This window comes from Poecile atricapillus, chromosome W, assembly GCF_030490865.1.
Source record: "Poecile atricapillus isolate bPoeAtr1 chromosome W, bPoeAtr1.hap1, whole genome shotgun sequence".
Lineage (NCBI taxonomy): Eukaryota > Metazoa > Chordata > Aves > Passeriformes > Paridae > Poecile > Poecile atricapillus.
Window position 1 is genome coordinate 25526303 of NC_081288.1, and position 24989 is coordinate 25551291.

General features: G+C 43.2%; 1 protein-coding gene across 1 annotated transcript in view; it reads right to left on the bottom strand.

Annotated features, from left to right (window-relative positions):
- Nucleotides 1–1089: 1089 nt before the first annotated feature.
- The window catches only part of LOC131591577 (myosin-9), a 70257-nt gene continuing 46357 nt past the window's right edge, over nucleotides 1090–24989 (bottom strand). Inside the window, exons 14-41 of the mRNA XM_058862401.1 lie at nucleotides 24122–24295; nucleotides 23447–23561; nucleotides 20904–21097; nucleotides 20447–20568; nucleotides 20014–20083; nucleotides 18904–19064; nucleotides 18075–18183; nucleotides 16977–17108; nucleotides 16102–16308; nucleotides 15482–15619; nucleotides 14853–14976; nucleotides 13897–14068; nucleotides 13100–13312; nucleotides 12519–12663; nucleotides 11836–12042; nucleotides 10762–10866; nucleotides 9348–9500; nucleotides 8743–8991; nucleotides 8034–8246; nucleotides 7164–7376; nucleotides 6649–6810; nucleotides 5838–5966; nucleotides 5405–5493; nucleotides 5075–5198; nucleotides 3784–3992; nucleotides 3253–3361; nucleotides 2775–2947; nucleotides 1090–2623 (exon numbers count right to left, since the gene is read on the bottom strand). Coding sequence (XP_058718384.1) covers nucleotides 2506–2623; nucleotides 2775–2947; nucleotides 3253–3361; nucleotides 3784–3992; nucleotides 5075–5198; nucleotides 5405–5493; nucleotides 5838–5966; nucleotides 6649–6810; nucleotides 7164–7376; nucleotides 8034–8246; nucleotides 8743–8991; nucleotides 9348–9500; nucleotides 10762–10866; nucleotides 11836–12042; nucleotides 12519–12663; nucleotides 13100–13312; nucleotides 13897–14068; nucleotides 14853–14976; nucleotides 15482–15619; nucleotides 16102–16308; nucleotides 16977–17108; nucleotides 18075–18183; nucleotides 18904–19064; nucleotides 20014–20083; nucleotides 20447–20568; nucleotides 20904–21097; nucleotides 23447–23561; nucleotides 24122–24295 — 4329 coding nt within the window. The 3' untranslated portion in view covers nucleotides 1090–2505. The remainder of the gene's footprint in view (nucleotides 2624–2774; nucleotides 2948–3252; nucleotides 3362–3783; nucleotides 3993–5074; nucleotides 5199–5404; nucleotides 5494–5837; nucleotides 5967–6648; nucleotides 6811–7163; nucleotides 7377–8033; nucleotides 8247–8742; nucleotides 8992–9347; nucleotides 9501–10761; nucleotides 10867–11835; nucleotides 12043–12518; nucleotides 12664–13099; nucleotides 13313–13896; nucleotides 14069–14852; nucleotides 14977–15481; nucleotides 15620–16101; nucleotides 16309–16976; nucleotides 17109–18074; nucleotides 18184–18903; nucleotides 19065–20013; nucleotides 20084–20446; nucleotides 20569–20903; nucleotides 21098–23446; nucleotides 23562–24121; nucleotides 24296–24989) is intronic.

Sequence of the window (24989 nt, forward strand, 5' to 3'; positions counted from 1 at the left end):
AGAACTGCAGCCAAGCAGTGCTCTGGCTCACACAGCACAAGGCTAAGGACACAAAAAGCAGCCTGAGCTTAAAAGGGTCATCACAGCACCAGCACACAGGTTCTGCTCTGGATCACTGCAGTGCCTGGCCAGAGGTGCCATATCAAGTCGATCCTATGATGGGAAAGCAATTTCTATGCAATTTAAAGGGCACACTGGTCTCAGAGATACCCTGCAAGTTTCTGCAAAACATTTTGGAAAAAGATTGAAGTGGCTGAGCCAGTAACCTCCCAGGTGACACTAAGTCCAATCCTGTTTTTAACAGCCTATATGCAGGACATGAGCACAGCAGTGCCTGTACTCCACATATCATGAACCCACATCCAGCCCCTCATGCCTTAATCCCTATCCAGGCTTTCAAAAACTGCATCCAACATAACACAGCTTCTAAAGCAGCTCATTCTCAGCTGACCCTTTATAATGGGACTGCACACACTCGTGCAGCAGCACCTGGTTAACTCTGCCTGCTCCTTCTGCACTCCCCCTTGGTTTTTTTAACTTCTACTTACACTTAAGTTTCTTAATGAGAAGACTTTTCCCCTCCCAACATCTGGTTAGGCAGAAATGCCGCCCTTTGGGGGCAGCAGCCACGTGTGCTCTGCAGGGAAGGAGTTTCCCGTAAGCTGCTCCCTCCCTGCTCCTTGTTTGCCAGCACTGGCCCTGGCAGCAGCCCCTGCTGGCAGCACAGGCCCCTCGTGGTGAGTGCCAGCACCTCCTTCCCCATCGCTGCCACCCAGGCCCGGCCCAGCCCCGACCGCAGCTCCCAGCTCAGACTTTCTCAGCAAGGTCTAAATCTCTGCCAGCACAGGATGGGAAGGATGAGCTCAGAGTTAGGAGCTGCTGCTGTTGCACTCCAGCTTCTCCTGCCCTGCCTGTCGGACCAGAGTGTACTTGTGACACACTTCAAGGGGCCAGGAAGACCAGAATATGGGCACAAGAAGTTTCTTACTCGATTTTTGGCAAAAACGTAACAAAAAGCAGAGTTTCTGTGGCTACACAGGGTGTTTACTGCACCGAGGGAAGGAGTGAAGGGCATCACACACACAGGACTGCAGCACATGGATAATCTTTATTGGTAACATCAGTGGAGCACCGGTAAACCATTACTGACTGTAGTGGTGACACACAGCTGAGGCACATGCTAAGGCACTTTTATTATATAAAAAAAAATTAAATTCTTCTGTGACAGCAATTGGGACAGAAGGCTCCTGCATTAGGGCGCTTCAGGCATACAGTATGGTGCTTCATATTTTAATCTTACTTTGCTCATAAGTAGGTCTAAATGCAGCATATACAATATGGTTAAGAATACAGGTAAATCCAGCAACCAGTGTACGGTGTAGAAAAGTAAAGACTATCTATATATAACCATGGTCCCAAAAGAAAGGCAGTGATAAAGACCTTTATTTTTTTTTTCTTAATTACTTATTACAAGAAATACAAAGGCCTTACATATATCTGTGCAGATTAAAGGGTTTTTAATATACTCTTACTCAATGGTGCACAATAACTAATCCCAACCCCTGGTTACAGAGCAGGTGCAAGAGGCTTGGACATGTCAATAAGAGGAATTTCCCTCCCCTTATCCCCACCCTCTGCCCACTACCCTATTAAATTCCTCTAGATTCTGTCTATTACCATTAAATATATTTGGTCCCCCAGAGATTCTCAGACAAGCACAAGGACACTGCTCTGCTCCCCCAGCCTGTCATTAACTACTGGTCCACACTACCTTAGATGAAACCGCTCAGAGGCAGAGACACAAACAGGACATCATTGCACTTCAGAAATCTGTCCAGACAGGAAAAGAAGGGAGGAAAAAAGGAAAAAAAAAGAAAGAAAGAGAGAGAGAGACAACTTTGGCAAGTTCCCCAGGTAAGCGGTCCCAAGAAGAGTTTCCCTCTTCAGCCCCCCTGGGAACACACGAAAGAAGAAAGGGCAAATTGCCATGGCCAAAGCACACCGTTTTTCCTGAAACTGCTCCCAAACCACATGGGTGGGCAGATTAAAAGAGGCAGAAGTCTGAGGTCACTGAACATGATTGCCGAAAGCAAACAAAGAGGGCGGGGAAAGAATACAGGAAGAAGCTTCCCTGCAGCTAGAATTGAAGACAAAAGGAGATTTACAGCAAAAATAATCTTTCCCTAGCCCCACTCCCTCCAAACTGTGTAAGGATTTACCAGCAGAAATGGCACTGACAGTTCTACAGGCCTTTGCAGTGGCCAAACTGCTGGTCAAATTTCAGAGCCCTGACTCTTTGGCATTAAATCCACAAAGAGGATTAGGAAACTGGAAAGAGGAGAAAACCAGGAACACAGATGCCCGATGGCTCCAGATACACAGACCTGGGCTTGCTCTGCAGATCCCCAGCCAATTTAGGAGGAGAGGGTTTGCTGAAAGTCCAATGGAAGAGGGGAGGGTAGATGGGTCACTCCCCCACGTGTAACCTGGGTCAAATGGGAGGACTTATTCAGTAGCTTTGGCATCACCAGCATCTGCCTTGCCATCCACTTCTTCGTCGGAGCACTCTCCCGTTCCCTTCCTGACTATCCGGCGTGTCATGACGAACGGCAGGTCCCCACGCCTAGGGAAGGACACACGGCACGTCAGCGATGTTCCACACAACTCACAGGGAGGAGGTGAGGAAGCACCCGGCCCCGCTGTTTGCTGGGGGCAGTGCACAAAGCCCATGCTGCACTGGCTGCCAAGGCATGGCACAAAACGCTCCTCCTTACCTGAGTTTGCTTTTCAGGGAGCTGACCTCTCTATTCATTGCATCCGCTGTTTCGGTGGCATCTTCCAGCTCCCGCTGGAGCTTCCTACGGGATGCATTGGCTCGCTGGGCCTCCTCTTCTGCTTCCTCCAGCTGGCGCTTCAGCTGCTTCAAGCGTATGTTTGCCTTGTCCGCCTGAGCATGAATGGGGCAACAAATAATAAGAACTCAGTGCTTCCCCCGACTTGCAGCACAGTAGCAGAGTAGCAAAAAAAAAAGTGTTTCCAAAGCCCCCTCTTCCCTTTCTGAAGGGAACTGCCTAGGACTTGAGAGGTCCTTGTTTTTTCTATAAAAGAATCACATTTTCATCTTTCTCATCTTGTAATTATTACAGTGACAGAGAAGAAGAGAAATGCAAAGGATGGTGAATGCCTCGGTCATAGGAGGGAAAGCCTGCCCCCCCCCGAAGACTCACAGACACTGCAGGTCACTGTACCCACCTGATCTTTGAATTGCTCAGCGTTACGCCTCTCATCATCCACCTGTAGCAGGATGTCTTTCAGCTTCTTCTCGGCACGGCGCACCTGTTTGCTGGCAGCCTGGCGCTCCCTGAACACAAACACCAGGGGCTCAGACAACAGCTTATCTCCCACTGTCCCCAACAAGATCACCTGACCCAGGCAAGTCAGAAGTGAGGAAAATAGCAAAAGTCCTTCTCAGCTTAGGAAGAAAAGAGGATGAGAGGCAATGTTCCCCAGAAATGACCAAAAGGCTGATGTCACACGGACAAGAGCTACAGAGGGGCAACAAGCACACCACAGCTACAGTCTTAGGAGTGGTGAAATTCAGAAGAATTAAGTAAGTGTAAGTGTCTACTGTGACAAATAAGGAAGGTGTGCCAAGATCTTATTTCTGTACTACCCTGTATACCTAGGATGAAGCTCTCAACTCAGACAAATCAGATTTAAGAAGAGCTTAAAATCCCAGAAAGGGTGGAAGCTTGTAAAGCAAGAGTTTCTCCCAGTACATACTTGGTCTCCATGTCCAGCTGCTCTTCCAGCTGTGCTATCTTTGCTTCCAAGGCCGTGATGGTAGCCTTGTACTTGGACTTGACAGCACTCTCCATCTCCTGCAGTTTGAGCTTGAGCTCCTTGTTCTGGCGCTCCATCTGCTGGCGAGCGTTCTCGTTCTTCTGCGCGTTGCTGCGCTCGGCGTTCAGGTCGGCGTTCATCTGATCGATCTGCGCCAAGAGAGAGATAAGGACTCCTCAGCACAGCCAGTGCTCCTGACTGAAAGGCTCATTTATTTCTCAGACTCAAAAAGAACAAGGACCCTGAGGGTGAGCTGAACACCTGGAATAACTCTGATGCAGAGGGAGCTGTGGAGCTGTCTGTAGGCAGGACACTTCTCTAAGTATCTTAGTTTACCCAGAGTTTCGAAGTAATTCCTTGAATAACAGGTTTATCAACCTACTCTTAGGGCTTGCCAATCACATATCCTGCCCTCTGGGGCTAAGGTCATGGTCTGACACTTAACACAGTAATTATCAGTCTCTGAATTACAAAAATCCTGAGGCAAGTGGATCCAATACATGTGCTTTACTAATTTATTATTTATTTGCTGTCTATCTACTTCTATACAAAGCAGCAGCTTAAAAATACTGTCTGTCAGAGGTAAAAGGGCAAGAACTTGTCTACTTCCAAGCCAGGGCTCTGGCTGATAGTCAACCAAGTAGAGAACTACACTCTCATCTATCAGAATGAATGAGCCCTTTGGAAAACAATCAGCCCAGCTCCTTGGCTTTGGGAGTGATAAGGAAACAACACGATTGACTCTCAAAGTTGGGCAGACAAAATATGGCACACAACAGGCAGATCACAATCATGGTTTCTATAGCAGCCTAACAAATTTCACATGTTCAGTCAATTTCAAACAGCATACAACTGGCAGAAAAGTAATTTTCCGAACACACTGTGGCATCCTTTAGCATGTCAAGTTGGAGCAGCATGCCACAGATCATCTTTCTCAATATCCCTTAGTACAGAAAAAAGGGACTGGGAGGGGGTTGGTTTCTTTTAAAATAAACTTGGGAGATTGTTCCAGCTACCCAATGATTTTAAATGGCCAGAGCCAGTGAGTTAACATCATAATAGTTTTGGCTATTTTCTGTACTGTATTCAGCTGTTTCCATCTTGCTCACACCTATGGCTTTCTGAGGGTCTGCACTGTGCACAAGGCAGCTGCTGGCATTACTCAGAGCACAGTCTGACAATTCACAGACACCAGAGAACCCCCACAGGCCACTACAGCCTGAACAGGTACCTGAAGATTTGCCTTCTTGAGCCGGTCATTGATTATCTCTGTGTTGCCCTGTTCTTCTTCTAACTCCTCCTCCAGCTGAGCTATCCGTGCCTCCAGGCGCCTCTTCTCCTCCATGGCCAGCGCTCTGCAGGACACAGAGTCATGAAAGCATTAAAGCAGCACTGATGGCATCGATGCCTTGGGGAAAACTCACTACTTGTATACAAAATAAGCTCAGTCTTTAGAGACCAGAGGGGATACAGTGTGTGCTGCAGTTTACATAAAAATAACAGGCCAAGAAGTGTTTTCTCACAGCAGCTCCTCCTCCCTCAAATGGGGAACATTACTCACCCTTTACCACTGTTGTTGGCAATCTCATCAGCCAGCTCATCCCTCTCTTGCTGGGCCTGGCGCTTGGCACGCTCAGCAGCTGCAAGTTCCTGGAATGAAAACGAGACGGACAGTGATCCAATAGGAAGCTACCAATTAACACGGCATAGGAAAAAGGAGTTACTGGTAATGGCTGGTATGGTCTCTAGCATAAGCCAAAGCTAATTATATGACATGCCCTGTTCCCTGTCCACCCCACAGCCTCCTTTGCTTTGCACACTCCTATCACAGCTGTCAGGAAAGGGCCAAATTCTGCATTTTGAATTGGACTTCATATTTAAGCAGAGCAAGAAGTACGAAAGAAAAGAAATAAACACTCCAGCTTAGACTGCTGCATGTAGATCTTGGCTAAAGAAAACAAACCAATCCTTGACTTTCCTGCATATTCCATTACCTCCTGCAACTGGATCATCTCTGCCTCCATGCTTTTCAGTTTCTTCTCATTTTCTTTGGCCTGTGCCCAGATCTCGTCTCTGGAAGTACGTGTGTCCTCCAGTTCCCGCATGTAATCCTTCATTTGTGCCTGAAAAGAGAGAATAGAAAGGGATGAATTCATATTAAGAGATGTGGTTTATTTGTTTTACGGGAAACATGGATGGAAAATAGAAATAGGGATTCATTACTTTTCAACAACCACAAAGGATGCTGTAAAAACAAAAATCATTATTTTTGCATTTCACAAGTAACATGTAAAAATATCAATGGAAGCAAACAGGATTGCTTATCTGTGGAAAAAAAGTTTTGGCAGATAAACAGAGAAGGGAAGGGAAGGTACAGGAAGCTTTCTAGTGAAGCAATGGAATGAACAGTCTGGGGAGAATTTAGTTTTTCCTAAGAACAGGTCAGACAACTGCTTGCAGGAATTTAAAAAGGACAACAGAGCCATCTTGGGGCAGGTGTAGGCCTAAATGTTATTTAAGGTCCTCTAGCTTTGCAGCTCTGTAGTCCATTCCAAAAACACGGACCTTGAAGCAAGCACTAAAGCAGACGTTGCCTATAGCTCGTCTCCCAGGGGTTAAACAGGCAGATTGGGATTAGAAGGATGCTTGAAATGCCAAAAAAATCTTTCACAGTGAACTGCTGCAAGATTCTGCTGCTCTTGTGACACTGATGCATTGTTCTGGCAATGGTGAGGTGAAATCTTACATCCCGTTTCCCTGGGTAAAAACTCTGCCCTGACAGCTGAAACAGCTGCAATGTTTCACCTGCAGTTTGCGCAGCTGCTTGATGGCTTCTTCACGATTCTTGTTAGCAGTGTCTATATGGCTTTCCAAATCCTTCAGGTCCATCTCAAGCTTCTTCCTGGCAGCCACAGCCATGGAGCGCTGTTTTCGTTCATCCTCCAGTTCCGCCTCCATCTCCCGGACCTGTGTGGAGCAGCAGAGGCATCAGCTTTTCAGCTCCTTCATTTCCCAGCACCCACTTTTCACTTTCCCCTTTCAAAGGCTGCATAAGTGCAAGCACGTGACTTTTTTTCATTCTCCATGGCAGGGGGATGGGGCGGACATTCCTCACTAATAAAGCCCCGTGGATTCCTGTGATAGACAAAGACTATTGGAACAACCACACACAAGGGAGGAAGTCTGTCACAGCTTTGCAATATTGCCTGGAGTATTAACATTAACAACAATCTTTGGATTGGTACTGTCTGTCTGAGTGTCTTTGGACACAAGTGCCTTTGTGTACAGAATGCACTGAGGATTTACAAAGCAGTTCTTACTTGTCTGATCAGCTGTTTCTTCTTCTCTTCATTCTGCTCATCACGGCCCTGGAGGTCCCGGTCAAACTGTGCCTTCATAGCCTGTTGGTTCACTTCTAGCCGCAGTTTGGCATCCTCTGTGGCCTGCAGTTCATCCTCCAGCTCTTCCAGCTGTGTCTTCATCTCCTCCACCTGCTGCTCCAGGGCTCGCTTAGCCTTCTCCAGCTCATGGACCTACAACACAGTACCACCACACGTGAGGTTTCCCCAGAGAGTGCAGACAATTTAATCTACCCTAACTGCAAAAACAGCTAAGAACAGCCACTCACATCACACAGGATACAAGAACACTGCACCTGTCCCTGTATTAGGGCAGATGCAAGCTGCCAGTCTGAGCCACAATTACTGTTAGCTCTGGTTATGTGTGTGGAGAAAGCAAAAAGCAATTGTTAGCCCAGTCCTGACCTGCTGCAGACTTATCCGAGTGGGACACCTCTGGTTCTGACAGAATTCAAGAAAACACTTCTTAGCCTTTGAATTTATTCTTTTTCTTCAGTACTGTGACATTTCTTGTTTTGAAATATTGGGGGTAATGTCTTCCACTGCCTGGCTAATTTATGTATTTTACATATCAGGTTCACACATACCTTCATCTCTGCCACAAGGATACCAGGTAATTTTCAGCTTTGCCACTGCCTCATTTGGGTAATTTCCAACCCACCTTTACCACTTACTGATGTAATACAAACAACATTCACAAACTCACAATGTATCCAGTAACTCTCTACAACGTTCCTCTGTGTTACCACTGGCATCAGCTTTTTGCAGTACAAAAGTAACAGTATCGACTGTGTGACATTTCCTGCAGGGACACTTTAACTCAATACTTACACTTTTCCCAACATCATCCTTCGAGCTCATGAGATCTTCCATCTCTGCACGGAACTGCTTATTGACTCGTTCCAGCTCAGCCTTCTGCTCTATGGCTTCTTCCAGGGCTCTGGCCAGGGACAGGGCCTTGGTCTCCTTCTCCCGGGCCTCTGCCTCAGCGCGGTCCCGTTCCTCCGCGTACTTGGCAGAGATGGTCTTCTCCTCTGCCAGCAGCTACAAGAGCACAGCATCAGTATTCTGAGAAACTACTGATCATTTGCTAACAAGGTAAACATGCATCTTTTCATCAGGGCCTTCTTAATAGTGTTCTTCCATGGATAGAAGGAATCAAGAAAATGCAGCTTCAGAGAATGAAGTGCTCCATCCCATCTCTTAACTACGGTGCTGACCCCAAGTAAACAAGCCTCTGACTTCCTAGGCCTCCAACCTATTATTTTCAACCTTCTCTGAGATGATTTGCAAACAACACTTCAAACTCAATCTTGGTTTTGATGTAAATGTTATCCCTTTGGGAAAAAGAACATTGCTTAACTTCCTATTCATAGAACAAAATTAATTTACTTCTATTAAAGCTTTTTCCTCCACTCTGCATGCTCTGCCTTAGTTCAGAAATAAATATGCATTCTCCAAGTGGTATTGCTTAGGTATTCTTAAGGGAGACCTATCAATAAGATGTACTACTGAATGCTTGTGACTGAAGTTATTATACCTGATCAAACTTCTTCTGCTTCTTCTCTAGGTTGGAGACGATCTGCCGCTGATGGTCCAAGTCCACAGCAAGGTCATCCAGCTCTTGCTGCAGGCGGGTCTTTGTTTTTTCCAGCTTGTCATATGCAGCTGTCTTCTCTTCATAACGCTGGCTCAGGCCCTCCAAGTCCTTCTGCAGCTTCTTCCTGGCTTCCTCTGCTGACTCAAGGCAGCCCAGACCATCATCCATCTTCTTCTTTGCATCTATTGCCTGAAGGACCAAGATCACACATGAAGCCATATAAAATGTTCTGTGCAGTTTACCAGCACCAGAAGTTTAGGACTTTGAAGTAAGAAGGTCTGCTCATTTCTGAAGGTACTACTCCCTGCTCAGATAATATTGTATGAGTGAATTCTCAAAGGAATTCCTGGACAGAAATCTATGAGCAGTTCATCCGATTATCATCAGAGAGCTCTTCATTTCTTCTCTCACCCAAATCGCCCTTACCCAGGAAAAGTTGTGCAACTAGAAGTCAATTCTACATTTAAATCTAACTTCTCTCAAGACAGACCTGTATCTATCCTTACTCTCAAAGGTCACTGATTTTTGGGATGCAGACTCTGTACCTGTTGCTGAAGAACAGAGATTTGTTTCTCCAGGTTTCTCTTTGCCTCCTCCTCTTCTTCCAGTTGCTCCTTGAAAGCATTCTTCTCATCCTCCATTTGCTTCAGCTTAGTGCTGAGGCTCAATTTGAGGCGAGTCTCCTCCTGCAGCAGCTCCTACAAAGCAAACACCCCAGTGGAATTCAGCACCACTCATTGAATTTAAAGGCTCACAATCCTCACCCACTCTCTCCAGGAGTGCTTCTGAAGTTGAGTTTAAGCATGCAACTAACTTCACAGATAAGACAATTGAAGACAGAATTTAAATGACTGCCTTTCAGTGAGTCCGTATAGAAACAAAATATTCAGAAGGGTCCTATTCTCTCCTACACTCTAATCAATAAAGTACACACCCTGCCACACAAGCCTTTCTCAGGGCCTTACCACACAAGCTTTTTTTCTTGTCCTTTCTCAAGTCCTCAAAGCATAAAAAGTATTCAGACCCTTCCCAACAACAGCATGACTGTACTCTGCTACGTGTCTCTCATATTCCAGTACCAAAGGAACACACAGCAGGTCCAAGTGCTCTCGCATGGATAAAAACAATGTTGGTCTCAGCAGAACTGTACAGCACTGGTCCTTTACCAGCTTAGTCACTTAACATGGCATTGACTGACTTATGCTGCCAGTGCTTGAGCTGAAGGGATCTGTAAAGACTAACCAATCTTCAAACTAGTGCAGAATTTTTATATTGTGCCCTGTCTTTGAGTTTGTTCTATAAAGAGTAGTAAGTAGACAGATGACTGTTCAAGGTTACTTATTACTGACTACTTCCTTTCCCTTCCAACCTTCTTAGCATTCCATGTTTGACCTTAAGAGTCATATTATGCTAACTGTAAATGCTTGTTTTTCCCAAAGTGTAAGGCTGAGGATGACTTATTTCCTGAAAAAAATACAAAATTATTTCAATCTATCACTTCCCCAACATCCACTGGGAAATAAAACTTTCTGCTTAATTCGGCAAATTTACTGTAGGTCACACACATACATACAGAAACCCTGTCAAACACTTGACTACAAAGATCTCAAACAAGAACTTCAAACAAGCATTCCAGTCAGTTGAAGCATTAAAGTGGTCTCAGATGGAAAGGTGATAAAGCAGGACTTCTAAGCCCAAGATAGGGAAAGTCACATATGTTCCACAGGCTGAAGAAGCAGAAGGAAGATAACCAGCTTGTTTCTGTAGAAATGCTCTCAACAGCATGCAGTATAAACCCCTTAGCCAAAAAAAAACCCAAAAAACAAAAAAACCTCCAAAACAATCCAGACCCAGTCCTTTGAACTGCTGTATAGTCAGTACTTAATGGCATCCAGAGTGATTTCTCCCTTTACCAATTTGTAACAGAAAGACAGCTGCCTTGGTTTCCAAAGCTCTCACCTGTGTATCCTGAAGCTGTGATTCCAGAGCAGAGAAATCCTTTGCTAATTTGATTGATTTACTGTCAGACTGGTTCAGAAGACCTGTGACATTGTCCAACTCAACCTGAAGGAGAGATCAGAGTATCAGTTACTGAATGCATCAGCAAGAGCAAAGACAGGAAGAGGTGACCAGCCATGAGACCTAAGATTGAAAACAGAGGCACCTCTCAGCAGGAGGGCATGTGTATAATCTTTCAAGGGATGAACACATCATTTCCACAGTCCCAGGTGAAAAGCTGAAAAGAGATTTTTTTATTTCAGATCAGCTGTATTGCAACAGCCTTCTGATTTTGGTTGGTTTGGGTTAAGGCCTACATGAGATTTCAGACAGCCTGGTAAGCAACTGTAAAATTTTTTACTAAACTGACTATCTTCTATTTCATACTATTTTATACTAACTCTCTTCTATTTTATACTATCTGCTTCAGGATTATATCTAGAGTCTCAAAATTACATTTTCACGCTTCAAAAGATTGTGTATATGCTGGCAATGTTCAACTTTTAATGACAACCCTCCATAAAGGAGAAGGCCAAAGACAATGTTTCATGTCACTCTAGGGGAGTTGCTGCTCCTTTGAAGAAAGGAAGAGAAATCCATCCACATCTCCCTTGAGCCATCAACCATGTGACAAAACTTCCAGACACTATCTTCCACATGAGCTACACAACCACCTGTCTGTGTGTGCCACTTCAGGTGTTCCAGCAGCTGAGTGCTCACAGAGCTGTGCAAATCACTGCCTGCCTTCAGGGGGCACAGACACTGACTCCTCGAGCCTTATAAAACTCAAGCAGCAACTGGTTATTTCATCTTCTCAGGGCTGCTCAAATTCAGTGACATCAATCCAAATATCCTGATCTGGCAATGAGTTACAGAGTTTGTGTACTCCTTGGGAAGCAAATGATGGATCTGCTGTTTGTAGGAACATTATCCTCAGGAGGAACAGAATTTTTTAACTAGCCATGGGGAGACACCACCCTACAACCTTTTCTCTTGAGCCCTGGGCTGAAGCTAAGGAAAACCCATGCCACTCACCTGCAGTTTGTTAACCCTCTCAGCCAGTTCAGTCTTCACTCTTTCACCTTCTGTAAATTTCACCTGCAGTTCCTGGAGCTGAGCATCCACTTTTTTCCGCTTGTGCTCAGCATCACCTTTGCCCTGCAGAAGAGCCTTCACCTCATTGGACAGTTCAACTTTCTCACTTTCCAGAGCTTGTTTTGCTTTTTCAAGGTTTGCTTTCACCTGAAGAGGAAAAGAAAAGGCATCAAAACCCCTCAGATTTTAGATATGGCAGGATCCAGTGAGTATATGTTTTTCCAACAAGCAAACTAACGCTCTATGTTTAGCAGTTAAGTTGCAGACTGCTTACTCAGAAAAAAACAAGATGAACAGCCTGTCACTGATAATCAGGAGACAATCTAACAATCAGAGAAGACAACAATACAGAAAAAAGTATTGCATGATCAGATTTCCAAATTAAAGGTTGTACAAGCTAACAAGTGAGAAAAATGTCTTTGCTGCCCTGTTTAACGTGCCTAACAGGAGAGAAAAGCATGAATGCCATTATTTAAAGCAGTTTTATATATGCTTCATGGAGAAAAATGATCTACCAAGGGAAGAAGAACACATATATGAGTATCATGAACACTTTGTGCTCTTCTGCACTGTCATTTCAGGGAGGTTGACTGCTTCGGCCTTGTGGCTTCTGTTCCACATACCCGTTTGGTTTGTTCTAACTGCTCTGCCAGCTCTTCAATAGCTTGTGAATGCTTCTGCCTCATCTCTTGGATTTGAGCCTCATGAGTCTTTGCCTCATCTTCAAGGGTCTTCTTCAAAACCGTTACTTCTTGTTCTCTCTTTGACCTGCAAGATTCACAAATTCCATTTAGATGCCAAGAAGGGAATCAAATAGAGATGCATATCCACCAACAGCATCTCTAATGCAAAAAAACTCCAAGATCTCTTTAGGCTATAAAGATACTTTTCAAAGGTAGCACTTAGCACTGCATCCTTCTTAAGTGCAAGCTGACAGCATCATTTCTGCCTAAGAAGTAACAGCCTGAAAGTACCAATGTTTCAGGACTACCACTAACTTTGGTTAGGGAGGATATCAACTTTCTGACATGAGGTGAGGTAATGCAATCTTGACTAGGGCTTGCACACACCTCCTTCTGTAGTCACTGAGGCTGTTAACCAGTGATAAAGGCAAAGACTTGCTATGGTAAGAGACTGAATATGGCAGAATTATTAAAAACAGCAAAACCCAAATAAAGATAACACAGCCCCATGTTGGAGTTACCTCAGCTCCTGCTGAGCAGCTGTAGAATCTAGTGTGTCTTCTAGCTCTGTTTTCAATGCTTCCAGCTCTTCTCCCAGATCCCGCTTCTGCTTTTCAGCTTTATTCCTGAATGCTCTCTCTGACTCCAGGTCCTCTTGCAGCTCAGTGATCTGGGATTCAAGTTCCCTGATCTTCTTCAGGGCCATGTTCTTCTGAGCTGCCTCTTCTTCCACTCTGTGTTTAACATAAGGTTCTGGTCAGAGCCAGACTTAAACCATACACAAATTAAGACAACCTGTCCTACCAAAAATAATCAAGAAAAGCTGGTGTTGATCAGCTCTACAATATTATATTCAGACTTTGATCCATATATGATCTATAAATTTTAAGCTCCATCTTCCAATACTTGAGACAGTGCAATTACCTTAAAGAAGGGGACAGAGAGAGACTGATAACAGAAGAAAGCAGAAGAGAAAGCACCATTTTACACTGGAAATTGGACACTTTACTGAGTAAATGAATACAGCAACTACCAGAGGGACAGTGTGCTGCCACTACTTTTTAATCCCATATTAAGGATTACTACTCCAGTCAAACGCATGCAGTGTCTATTGCATCCATCGTCTAGTTCTGTACAGAGAATGTGGCAGTGAGCAGCAGCTAAAGAACTCTAATGCCAAAGATATGGATCTGAAATAGGCCACAGGCTAAAATACAACCTCCACAGATTGCACTTATCCCTATTCACTCTATTCCAAGTGACATACTTCCCAACCAGGTCCTGGCTGGTCCCTGAACCCTGCAGGTCAGGTTCTCACCTAGCTAAGGCTGCCTGCAGCTCCTCTTCCTTCTTGGCCAGCTGCATTTTGAGTTCTGCAATCTGAGCCTGCAGCTCAGCAATCTGGTCATGCAGATCAGTGGAGTCCCCTTCAAGCTTCCGACGAGTCTTTTCCAGCTCTTGCCTCTGCTTTTCTTCGCGTCGCAGGCGTTCTAAAGGAGATGGGGACACGTTCAGTTACACAGATGACACACTCAGAACATTGTACAAGCATAGAAAAATAGATCTATTTAAGTAATACTTTCTTTCCTGATAACACAACTGTCCAAACTGTAGCTGGACTGCATTCTTTTGTCAGGACCTATACAGGCACCTACTCCATATTTTGCCCTCAAAATGTATCTGGGCAATTTCCCTTCCCCTCGCCTTACAGCCAAACCTCCTTTTCCCACTTTCACAGTAACAATGCAAACACAATGCCAGTCTCACGCCGTGCAGGCATAAGCAAAGCACCCATTTAGTGATGCTGAACACAAGGTCTGCTCTCCCTTTACTGAAAATAAACAGGCAGTCTCCAAAAGAATATCATTCTAGAACTCTGAAGAATTTGTGCAAACAGGCTATCAGAAAAAGCACTAACCCTGACAGACTGATGCTGCTGGAAGTAGAAAAGTGAAGACACTTCCACAGCTGGAGAAGAACCAGCTTCTCTTCTCCATTGGCCTGGCTGCTTTGGAGAGGATTTTTATTTAGATCAAGGGCTCAGCTGACAAGCCACATAACCTTCAGCCAGACAGAGCACAGTTCTATCAAACTGATCAATAGTTTACACACTATAGACTGATTTTTAACCCTTCAGAAACTCAGCAGGACTAAAACTCTTTCAGAAATAAAACTGAAGTTCAAAAAACTTTAATGAGAAACCACCTAAAACTAATTAGGCAAGGTCTTTCTAGGATCTATCTTTAAAAAAAAACAAACAAAAACCAAAATTACCTTCAAGGTCTGTGATCATGGCCTCATGCTTATTCTTCAGTTTGGCTAAACTCTTAGATTTTTCTTCTTCCTCTGTAAGGTTTGTGGTAAATTCAGACATTCTGTCTTCCAAGAGTTTCTTTTCCTGCAGAATTGAGAAGGCAGAGTCAAAAGAGTTGCTGGAATTACAGGGTATTTTTCTAGCTCTGATGCTTAGAAATGTCAGTGTCATGAGTGACTACTCCTACTATGGGGAAATCCAGAAAGAAAGAAATCCTTTCAAGATCACAAATAGAATTCAAGTAAATTTAAAGTTGAATTGAAATTAAAGATTTGTATAAGACAGCCCTTTCAAAACTGAAATGGAAGTCTGTTCATAAAATAACTTGATACTGTTTGGCATAACAATGCATCAGAAAATGTTTGCTCATGGATCATTATTTAGTGAAGGTTATTTAAATATCATACAATACTGACTGAGAATACAGTCACGCAGTTACCTTCAAAAATTCAGGTCAGAATCCTCAAAGACAAGGCTGAATTAATTAGTAAGTTTCCTTGTAATAATAAGGGTGTCAGCCTGTAGTGGTTTTCTCCAAAAGACTCACAGGTGCATCTTTAGCTTGTGGAAGAAGATGCAGGAGTCTTACCTTAGCCAATTTGAGATTCTGATCTTCCAGAACCAGCACATCTTCTTCCAACTTCTTCAATTTGGCCTCTGTGGTAACTTTTTCTAGCTGCAGCTTCTGCCTTGCACTTTCCTCTTCCTCAAGCTGCTCCTCTAGCTCCTTTACAATACCCAAAGAAAAGCAAAGTATTTGTCAGTGTTCACTAATCCATGGAACAGCACAGTAGCAAAACTAGAATGGAAGGCTTCTTCACCCTTCCTTCAAGGTATTATCAGTGGTCCTAAACTGACACCTCTGCCATGACTTAAAGCCACAGACTGCATGCCAATCAAGAAATTTTCTAGCAGAATAAACAATGTTATTTTGTAAGGAATACTACCATTCCTAAAATAAAGCAAGGATTTGTCTAATTATTTGAGAAGTGGCCATCACCTTCAAGAATGGAACAGCTCATTCCAGACAACTGAATGCCTCAGGCTCAGGACCAGAACTGCTGTGCTCTATTGCTGTTTACACAGATGGATTTTCCTACGCCTCTTTCCCCCTTCTCTCTTTCATATCCCTCCAAGCTGAGGCAAAAGAACCATTCTAATCCTTTCTATCCTCTTTACTGACAAGAGACAGTATTCCCAAGGCATTACCTGGATGTTCTGCTGCATTTTCTTCTTTTCAGCCTGAAGATGTTGACACCGTTCTTCCTCTTCCTCCACCCTCGCTTCCAGGTCATGACATATCTCCTCCAGTTCTTGTTTCTTGGCTGTCAGGCGAGCTCTTATCTCCTCAGCTTCAGCACACAGTTCAGTTTCTGCTTGCAACTGTTCCTGCAGCTGCATCTTCTCTGCCATTAGCTACATTGGATGCAAAGCCAGAAGTAAGACGAGCTCCAATTTACCAAAGCACTTAGCAATGTGTGTTAAGTGAAGTTCTGTGCTCCTCTGTTCCAGTTAGTTTTAAACTTCTTTCCCACAGTTACAGTTTTAAACAGCAGTCCCCTGCTGTTAGCCAAAAGCTAAATATCACTTAAAAACACAGTTTTAAGTGTGTGCTCTCCTTCACAAATCAGGTGCTGCAACTACAAATTATTCACAAATTTCTCAAGACCATATCCATTTGAAACACAGATATTGTCTATTTGCCCTCACAAAAGTAACAAATAATTATCAGCCCTACGGAAAAAAAACAACCTTGCTCCAACCTTCTGTGTTCCAAACATAAATGATTCCATTCATGACAAGACTGAATTCAACCAGCTTGCTCTAACACTCAGCCAAAGGAGACTTTAATCCCTATAATGATTACAGAAGGGCGATAGGTAATCACTGTACAAAAAGACCTGCTGCAGGAAATTAGCTGCAAGAAGGGCAAAGGAAAGTGAACGAGAGGCAGCCAAGTCATGTTCCAGCAAGCTGGAATCCTGCAGTTTGTCCATCAGACCAAGAAAGCAAAGGAGGTGCTCTCAAGCAGTTGGACAGATGGAGAGAGAACAATTTTTACACATCAGATTTGCAAAACTCACCTGGGCCTGGAAGGTCTCCATCTCGCTCAGTCTATTTTCTGCAGCCAGCTGCTTCTCCTTGACCTTTATTAGTTCTTCTTCCTTGGCCATCATCTCCTCCTCCTGTCTGCTCACTTGCAGAAGGGGCTTCACCTGAAAGGGAAACCAAGGGAATGAGCTGTGTATAAGGAATAACAAAAACATGAAGAAATGCTCTTGCACTTGAGATAAGCATTGAATAAAACAACATTTCAGATAAGCATCTTATTTGAAGGATTTGTTGTGAACACTGGGGGAATTACACAGGACTGGGTATCAACCTACTCTGCTAATAGCACACTGTCTGCCAGTCCATTTATTCTCCTCCAGGATGGGACGCATCAGGAAAGGGTCCAGTAAATTCCAGAACCTCAAGGGTTAAGCAGTGATAGTGAGAGAATGAAAGAGTTGCCATACAATGGGGAAATTCACAGGTAAGTCAATGTCATACAGGTGTACTTCTGTAAGGCCTTTGGCATGGTGCCCCACAAGATCTTTCTCTCTAAACTGAAGAGATATGGATTTGATGGGTGGAGTGTTTGGTGATCGAGGAACTGGCTGGGTTGAATCCAGAGGAGGATTTTGCCCCTCTGCTCTGGTGAGACCCCACCTGGAGTGTTGCATCCAGGTCTGGGGTCCTCAGCCCAGGAAAGATACAGACTTGTTTGCATGGGTCCACAAAAATGATCAGAGGGCTGGAGCACCTCCGCTATGAAGACAGGCTGAGAGAGTTGGGGCTGTTCAGCCTGAAGAAGAGAAGGCTCCAGGGAGACCTCAGAACACCTGTCAGTACCTACAAGGGGGTTCACAAAACAGAGGGGACCAAACTTGTTAGGAAGGCTTGTTGTGACAAAAGGGTAATGGTTTTAAGCTAAAAAAGAGTAGATTCAGACTAGATATAAGGAAGAAGTTTTTTACAGTAAGGGTGGTGAAACACTAGAACACGTTTTCCAGGGGTGGTGGACAGATGCCTGATTCCTGAAAACATTCAAGGTCAGGTTGGATGAGGCTCTGAGCAAACTGATCTAGTTGAAGATGTCTTTGTTCATTGCAGGGGGATTGCAAAGGGAAAACTCTTACCTTGGTGAACAACCTCCACCATTGCCAGTTCCGCAGTTTCAGATAGGCAGCACAGTTTCTCTGGAGCACTTTCATAGCTGTCAGCTGCTGCTGGCGCTTGGCAAAGGCTCTGCAAAGCAAGTGGAGATAAGACAAAGGAACCCAGAGCAACACACACTCCACACCATCAATCGCTTTTTTCTATGAAAAAAACTTCTGTATTTTTTCTTTAGAAGATTTCCTCCTAAAAAAGCCAGCAGTTTCCAGTGAACCTTCTCTTGATTTTAATTTTTTTTTCTGCTCAGGTAAGAGTGGCTATTTTTATCTTAATCCAGTTTCCTATTATAACAAAATTTCCCTCATGTCTCCTACTCTGAAAAGCTTTACTACCTTCACTTCCAAAAAGGGAGATTTAAACAGAGGTGTGTTTTCCCACCAAACTGACAGGTACTACGTTTGATCTTAGAACTGCACCAATTACAGCCCTACCTGGTAGCTTAAGCGAAACCCTACACACCTCCTGCATCAATACTGTACTAGGACTTTTCCATTTGCACCTTCACAGCACTTCCATCAAAAACTTGATCTGCTGTATGGCATTCCTACAGAGCAGAACTTCACTGCTCAGGTAGTTTCTGGAATACAGCACACAGAGATTCCTGCAGGTGCCAGAAGTCTGGCATTACAGAGACAAGAAAACCCTAAAAGACCATCAACTGTTATATACAATAAATAAATTATGACCTTTCTGACAAAAAATAATTTCTAGATTTTTTTTTTTAAAGATAAACTTGTATTTGAATGGGAGAAATACATGTTTATGATGTACTTAAAAAAACACGGAACTTACTTTCTGGCCAGGTAGCCTCTGCAACATGCTTGGAATCCAATAATGACGTCTGTGATCTTCAGGTCTCTCTCTTCTTCGAGATGAGCAAGGACTCCAGCTCTGAAAAACACTTTACTCTGTCCAATTCTGTAAAGGTTGGAATCCAGTTCCAATGCTTTGATCTAAAAAGAGAGAGAGAAGAATTCATGTCCTGCAAAGACTGTTTCATGTGAAACATCCCAAAACATATTTGTGGCTCAAGGCTCTAAGACAGCCCTTTTCTACAATGAGCTACTCCAGCAAACCAAAGTTTCCAACTCCCAATAAATTCCTGGCCTATCCCAACTAGAGGAGTTGGAGCTCAGCCAAGCACAGCATCAAACGGAGGTAATCAGAGACAGAAAACATGACAGAAAGTATCATTTAATACAGTATCACATCAAGTACTCAGAAGATAAGGATGCTGTGAGGAATGCATGTCTAATCCCAAGAGCTCTCTTCCTTTTCTAGAATAAATACATCTGCTGGTGCTTCCCATTGACTTTTTCTCAGTCATATCTTTGTCAGAACGACACCCCAGCACTACCTTCCTTCTGAGGATTTGCTGCCAATGCTTATATTAACTAAGTTAAGAAGAATCAGCTATACTCCTGTAAGACAGAAAAAGGGAATCCCTAACAGTCAAGTTCAGTTCAAGCCTAGTCACCCAGGTAGGGCCAAAGCTTTCCCTTTGGAGCAGGCAATTCTACAGAAACTAATCGGAGCCTTTGCTGAAAGCATTTGTCAGCAGCAGGCCATTACAAAAAGTTTACTGAAGCTCATACTTTAAGCATGTGCTAAAGATAGCATAGATGCTTCAAAGCATTTTGAGTCTATGAATACTGCTGGCATTTCAAAGTATGCATCTGCAGAAACAGAAAGGTCCTCTTTGCCTAGGATTATTGAATCTTGTGCTAGACAAAAGCCTCCATCCATGAAGCCAAAAGGAAACTTTTTACACCCTTCTCTCAGACAAAACATTTGACTTCGGAATTTTGGTCTGTGAATACAAGTTATATTTAGCATGCACAACTCCAACTTTTAAACCACACCCATAAAGTTTATTCAAGTAGAGTTTCTGGGATGTTTTACCATCAGCACGCAAGCCTGCTTTCCATCCATAAATCCTTTGGGAATTGCATTTGGAGTTAAGATTTCATATCTGAAAACAAGAAAGCATCAGACTAGTCACACAAGTGTATTTGAAAACAACAAAACAAAAGAAATCAGTATGCATTCCTAGGCCATTATGAGTTCAAGAATTTTCCAAAAAGCACTGCACCTCTAGACAGCAGAGTACGAAGCAGCAGCCTTGGACAGGGTCCTCTACGCTTCACCTTAACTACATCCTTACTGGAGAAACCAAAAATGCTTTTTGGAGTCTTTGTGTCAGGGAATACCAAGACACAGATGTGTTGCCTTTGAAAAACTGGCAATCTAGTTGCAATAAAATATTTCAATTTTTGTACTTATGTCTTAACTTTGCTAGGCTAAAGACTGCTTCAGATTCTTTTCTAAGGCTCACCTTTGTCTGAATTCCTGGAATACAACTCTGTTGGGGAAACCTTGACGGCAAATACGGATTCCCTCCAGCACTCCATTACAGCGAAGCTGGTCAAGGACTAAGTGGGGGTCCAGTTTTCCAGCCTAGTAAGGAAAATGTATATTTTATGAATACCAAAAAGCTTTTACAAAAAGGGCTTACTCCCTCACCTCTCCCTCTCTTTTTTGTAAAGCAGCCAGTTCTCTCCTTTCCAATTAAAAGCAATGGAAAGCTTTTAGGACACCTTAAGAACTGCAAAGATCAGTCTCCAAAGTTTTAGTAAGCATACAGTTACTTAGGATGACCTTAAAAAAATACCCTGAGAAAACAGGGCCTCTTCCAGATCTCGTGTAAAACCTGACAAAAGCCATCAACCCAGCCACACACCTAGGAAGCCCATATAAGAATGCATGGGCTGTGCTGTTATAGCTGTCTTTACCTTTTTCTCATGGTTGGGGATAATGCAACGGACAAAGTTGGGGTTGGTGTTCCTCAAGGTAGCCATCAGTTTAGCCAGCTGTTCTTTGTAGAGCTGTCCCACTGTCCGGAACATTCCCTTCCTGGTTTTAAAGGCCCCTGGCAATGCTGTATCTGACATACCGGCTACCTGATCCAGCCCAACAATACGGTCCACTAGAGAGAGCACAGGAAAGAGCATTAAAATTCTCCCACAAACAAAGGAAGTATTGGGACATACAAAGAACATCTGGGTAGAACAGGATAAATGAGAGGAGCTGCAGGATCCTTTTTGCTTCATCTCTACACAGATGTCGACTCCTGTACAAAATTTGTGCAGGGATAGGAGCAGGAAGGAAAAGAAAGCATCAGCTCACTACAGGAAGTTTGAGTGATGGAGTCAAACTCAATCTCAAACATATTCTACTGATGCCCTGGATGGCAGCACTGGAAGAGCAATCTAGAAGTGAGTTTCAGACGCTTCTACTTGCTTAGCTTAGAATGAAAAACAAGAGTTCTAGCTGCTAGCCCAGCAGAGTCAACTATTAGTTAACTCTGATCCAGAAGGGGCCACAGATAGAGAAAAAGCCCAGCTTCACTCTTGCATTACAGTCAGGACTGTAATAACTGATGACCAGAAAAGTCATATCTACTTGTAAACTGAACAAGCACAGAAAAAGGCATGACAAAACCCAAACCTCAGGATACCACGCTTGAGTGGTTTTTGGAGTACAAGTATTCTATGACACAGACATGAACAACAGCACTAGGAGAAAGTCAGAACTCCCTGCCCCAAGTTTCTCCACTGTGCCACAGTGACATCCAAGCACTGATGAAATTATCACCTTGATGGACACCACAGATTTTTTTTTTCCCCCTCAACAGAAGTCAGCTAGATCTGTTAGTAGCAGGGCAAGAAGAAACTATAGTTTTCCCCATTGCTTTCCTACACGGAGATAAAATTTCACCCATCCAGCAAAAACCAACTGTATCACTATAAATTTCCACACGTCCAATATACTTCTATTTAGAGCTTCAAGCTACTCTTCAACCATCTTTAATGGTTGGCTGATGCCTACACTCAGGCTTCCAATCTTCACTGCAGAAAATACACCAGTTTGTGCTCAATTGTCTTCTGATTTAAGAAAAAAAAAACTTAGCTGCTTAGCGACACCCCTACAAAAGAATAAACTAGAAAGAATATTCTCATTTATATCTAATATTAGCTAAAAATTCTTCACCTCTAGAGCAGCTGCTGGAATAGGGTCAAGGATGTCTTATCAGAAAGAAAAGAAGGTTATGTTACTAGATGACATCACAGGGAAATCCACAGAAGTGAATCCCAGACTCTGGCTGTGCCAATCCTCTTAATCTTGAGCCCTGCATTCTACTTCAAGATAGTGAAAAGGACAGTCACTTGCAACTGAAGATCCAGCTAAGAACAATAAATGCAAACTGATAAGATGTGGTCAGTTGACATTTCAAAGCCCAAAAATAGTCTCATACAGCAAAGGCCTTGTTAGGCACAACTTGCTGATGGCCATTTTCCATCCAGGACAAGTTCCTCTGCCAAACTTTCTTTTAAATGATCAGCTGCTGAAGTGAAATCCCAGCACTAAAACCAATGTTAAACTGGATTTCAGTTTCTATCAGTCTCAGAAATCTTCCTTCCAGATCTTGCAGGAAATACAGCTGTGCTAGCTCTACACTCAAACAGTTGACAGGGATTTGTTCCTACCCGAGAGCAATTGTGCAAGAGCAACTTTTAGCACCTGAATGTGTCTATATTTTTGTATCCACTTTCAAGGTGAGTTTTACTTTTGTTTCAGAGTCCATGAGGAGCTACTAGCACAAAGCAGAGGAAATGAACAAGAAAGACAGGCAGGTATGACAAAGGGACAAAGAGAAGTTAACGGAAGCATTTCTTGCATGGCTCTAGGATGCATCACACACATGACACAACAGCTGGGTTTCTCAGTCACCTGGTTCTAGATGAAGAATAGGAAAGTGTTGATAGAAATAGGCTCTCTGAACCTTCTGCATCTCTGCAACAGACAGAGACGTCAAAGAAAACCTACCACAGAAAGTGACAGTAACAGTAAGACTCAAAAGCAGATAAAATCCAGAGAAGATAGAGTAAAATACTGAACAGCACTGCAGAAAGGTCACACTTAGTCGCAGGACTGAAAACAGATTCCACCTCAGATCCTGAGTGTTGCAGCTATGCAAGCTGCTGCCTCTTAATTGTGCATTCGTATTTTATCCCAGTATTCCTCATTCTGAGACAGAATTGCTATATATGCGGCAAGCTTATGTTGAAGTTGATGCAAATGAACCTTTCTCCTGGGTTACAGTACACTTCTAATGAAATACCATGATCTAAGCAAAGGATGCTCCAGATAATGCTCATCTTGGTGATTTAGTCTTCAGGGGAAAAAAGCAAAACAGTTCATCAAAGGCTTTTGATGCTCAAGCTCTTTCACACAAAAAAAGAGCAAACAAATTAAGTGAAGTTTAATCACATACCATCTTTCCACAGCTCAGACACAAACTTATCCGACGACTGGTGGAGAAGAGTAGCGATGTTATCATTCAGTGGATCCATGTTCTTCATCAGCCATTCATCTGCCTTGTAATCCACCTGGAGAAGATAAACACATCAAGAAGCTTTGAGCTGAGTGGGGGGCGATTTTCTGCAGCCCAAAATCCAACATCTGGCACAGTATCACCAAGGTCTGCACAACAGATTACCCAATCATTCTTGGATTTGCCATCTAAGTAAGCACACCTATGAATTTCCAACCCTTACAAAACGCTGCACATTCTGTTCTGTCAGTAAATGGAATGGATTTGCAATGCCAGTGTGTACCATGCAGAGTGTGACACAAAAACCAGCTGCATCAGCATTTTTGGTGATGAAGTCTTGATGAAGGTTTCTGAACAGTACCTCCAGTCCACCAAGTGACAGAGAACAAATTTAAATTTAAATTGCTGTCAGTTTGACATGTCTTGAACTAAAAGTATAGATACAATTTGCAAGCAAATCTCCTTGGGCCCTGTTAGCTCCTCTTCAATGGAACACTTTCATGCCATCTTCTGATGGTGTCTCATAGGCAACCATTTCAGTAACCAGCCATTTCTAAGAAGCAGTGGCTATGAATAAGCAGTCCAACCTTCACATTTTAGTTATTAATTCTTTACCTTGCCAGCATAATGTATGATACAGAAGTCAGCTTTGTCTTTCAGCTGTTTTGGCTTCTGAAATTTGGGGTGGGTGCCCTGTTCTTGAACAACTTTTTCCACAAAGCTTTTGTCTGTTGCTTTTGGGAACCAGCATTCTTCATCCAGCAGGGCCAGTATACCAGGAGGCCCAGCCTTAAAAAAAGGAAACATCAAAACATCATTAACTACATGACTACAATGATAATTAACACCTTTAGATGGCTAGAGGAGAAAAAAAGAATACCTAAGCCTGATCCACATCATATTAATCTCTTGTGTGATACCAGTTAAACTACTTCCACTGAAATATAAATTGTTAATAGTTCTTCAGTATCCTCATCTGAATTCTGACCATTACTATGAGAAAGTCTCTTCTGTGACATTTGTCTAGGTTGTTTTTTGGGAAAAGACATTTTTAATACAGGAAATATTATTATACAGTTCTCTGAATATATTCAGGTGTCTAAATGCAAAAGGCTATAGCAGAAAGCTTCACAAACTAGTCCTTACTATTGGAACATCTACTATGAAATTTGTAAATTCTCAAGTTTCAATAGAACAGAATGAAAGCAGCAGAGATCACAGCTTCTCGTCACACCTGTAGTTAAGTAAGGAAGTTCACACTACTTATGGCAAGCTACACATACATCTAGCACCATGCAGACCTACACAAATGAGGACAATACAGTGAGAGGAAAAAGTGGCCAATTAGATCCATTTTCATGCAGTGTTTCCTACAGAACTGATACTAACAGCCTTAGTGGTGACACACTCTCAGACAAAGAAGAAACTCTTCACTCCTGCTTCTAATCACCTTACAGTGTCAGTAGAGGATTACAAAAGCTAG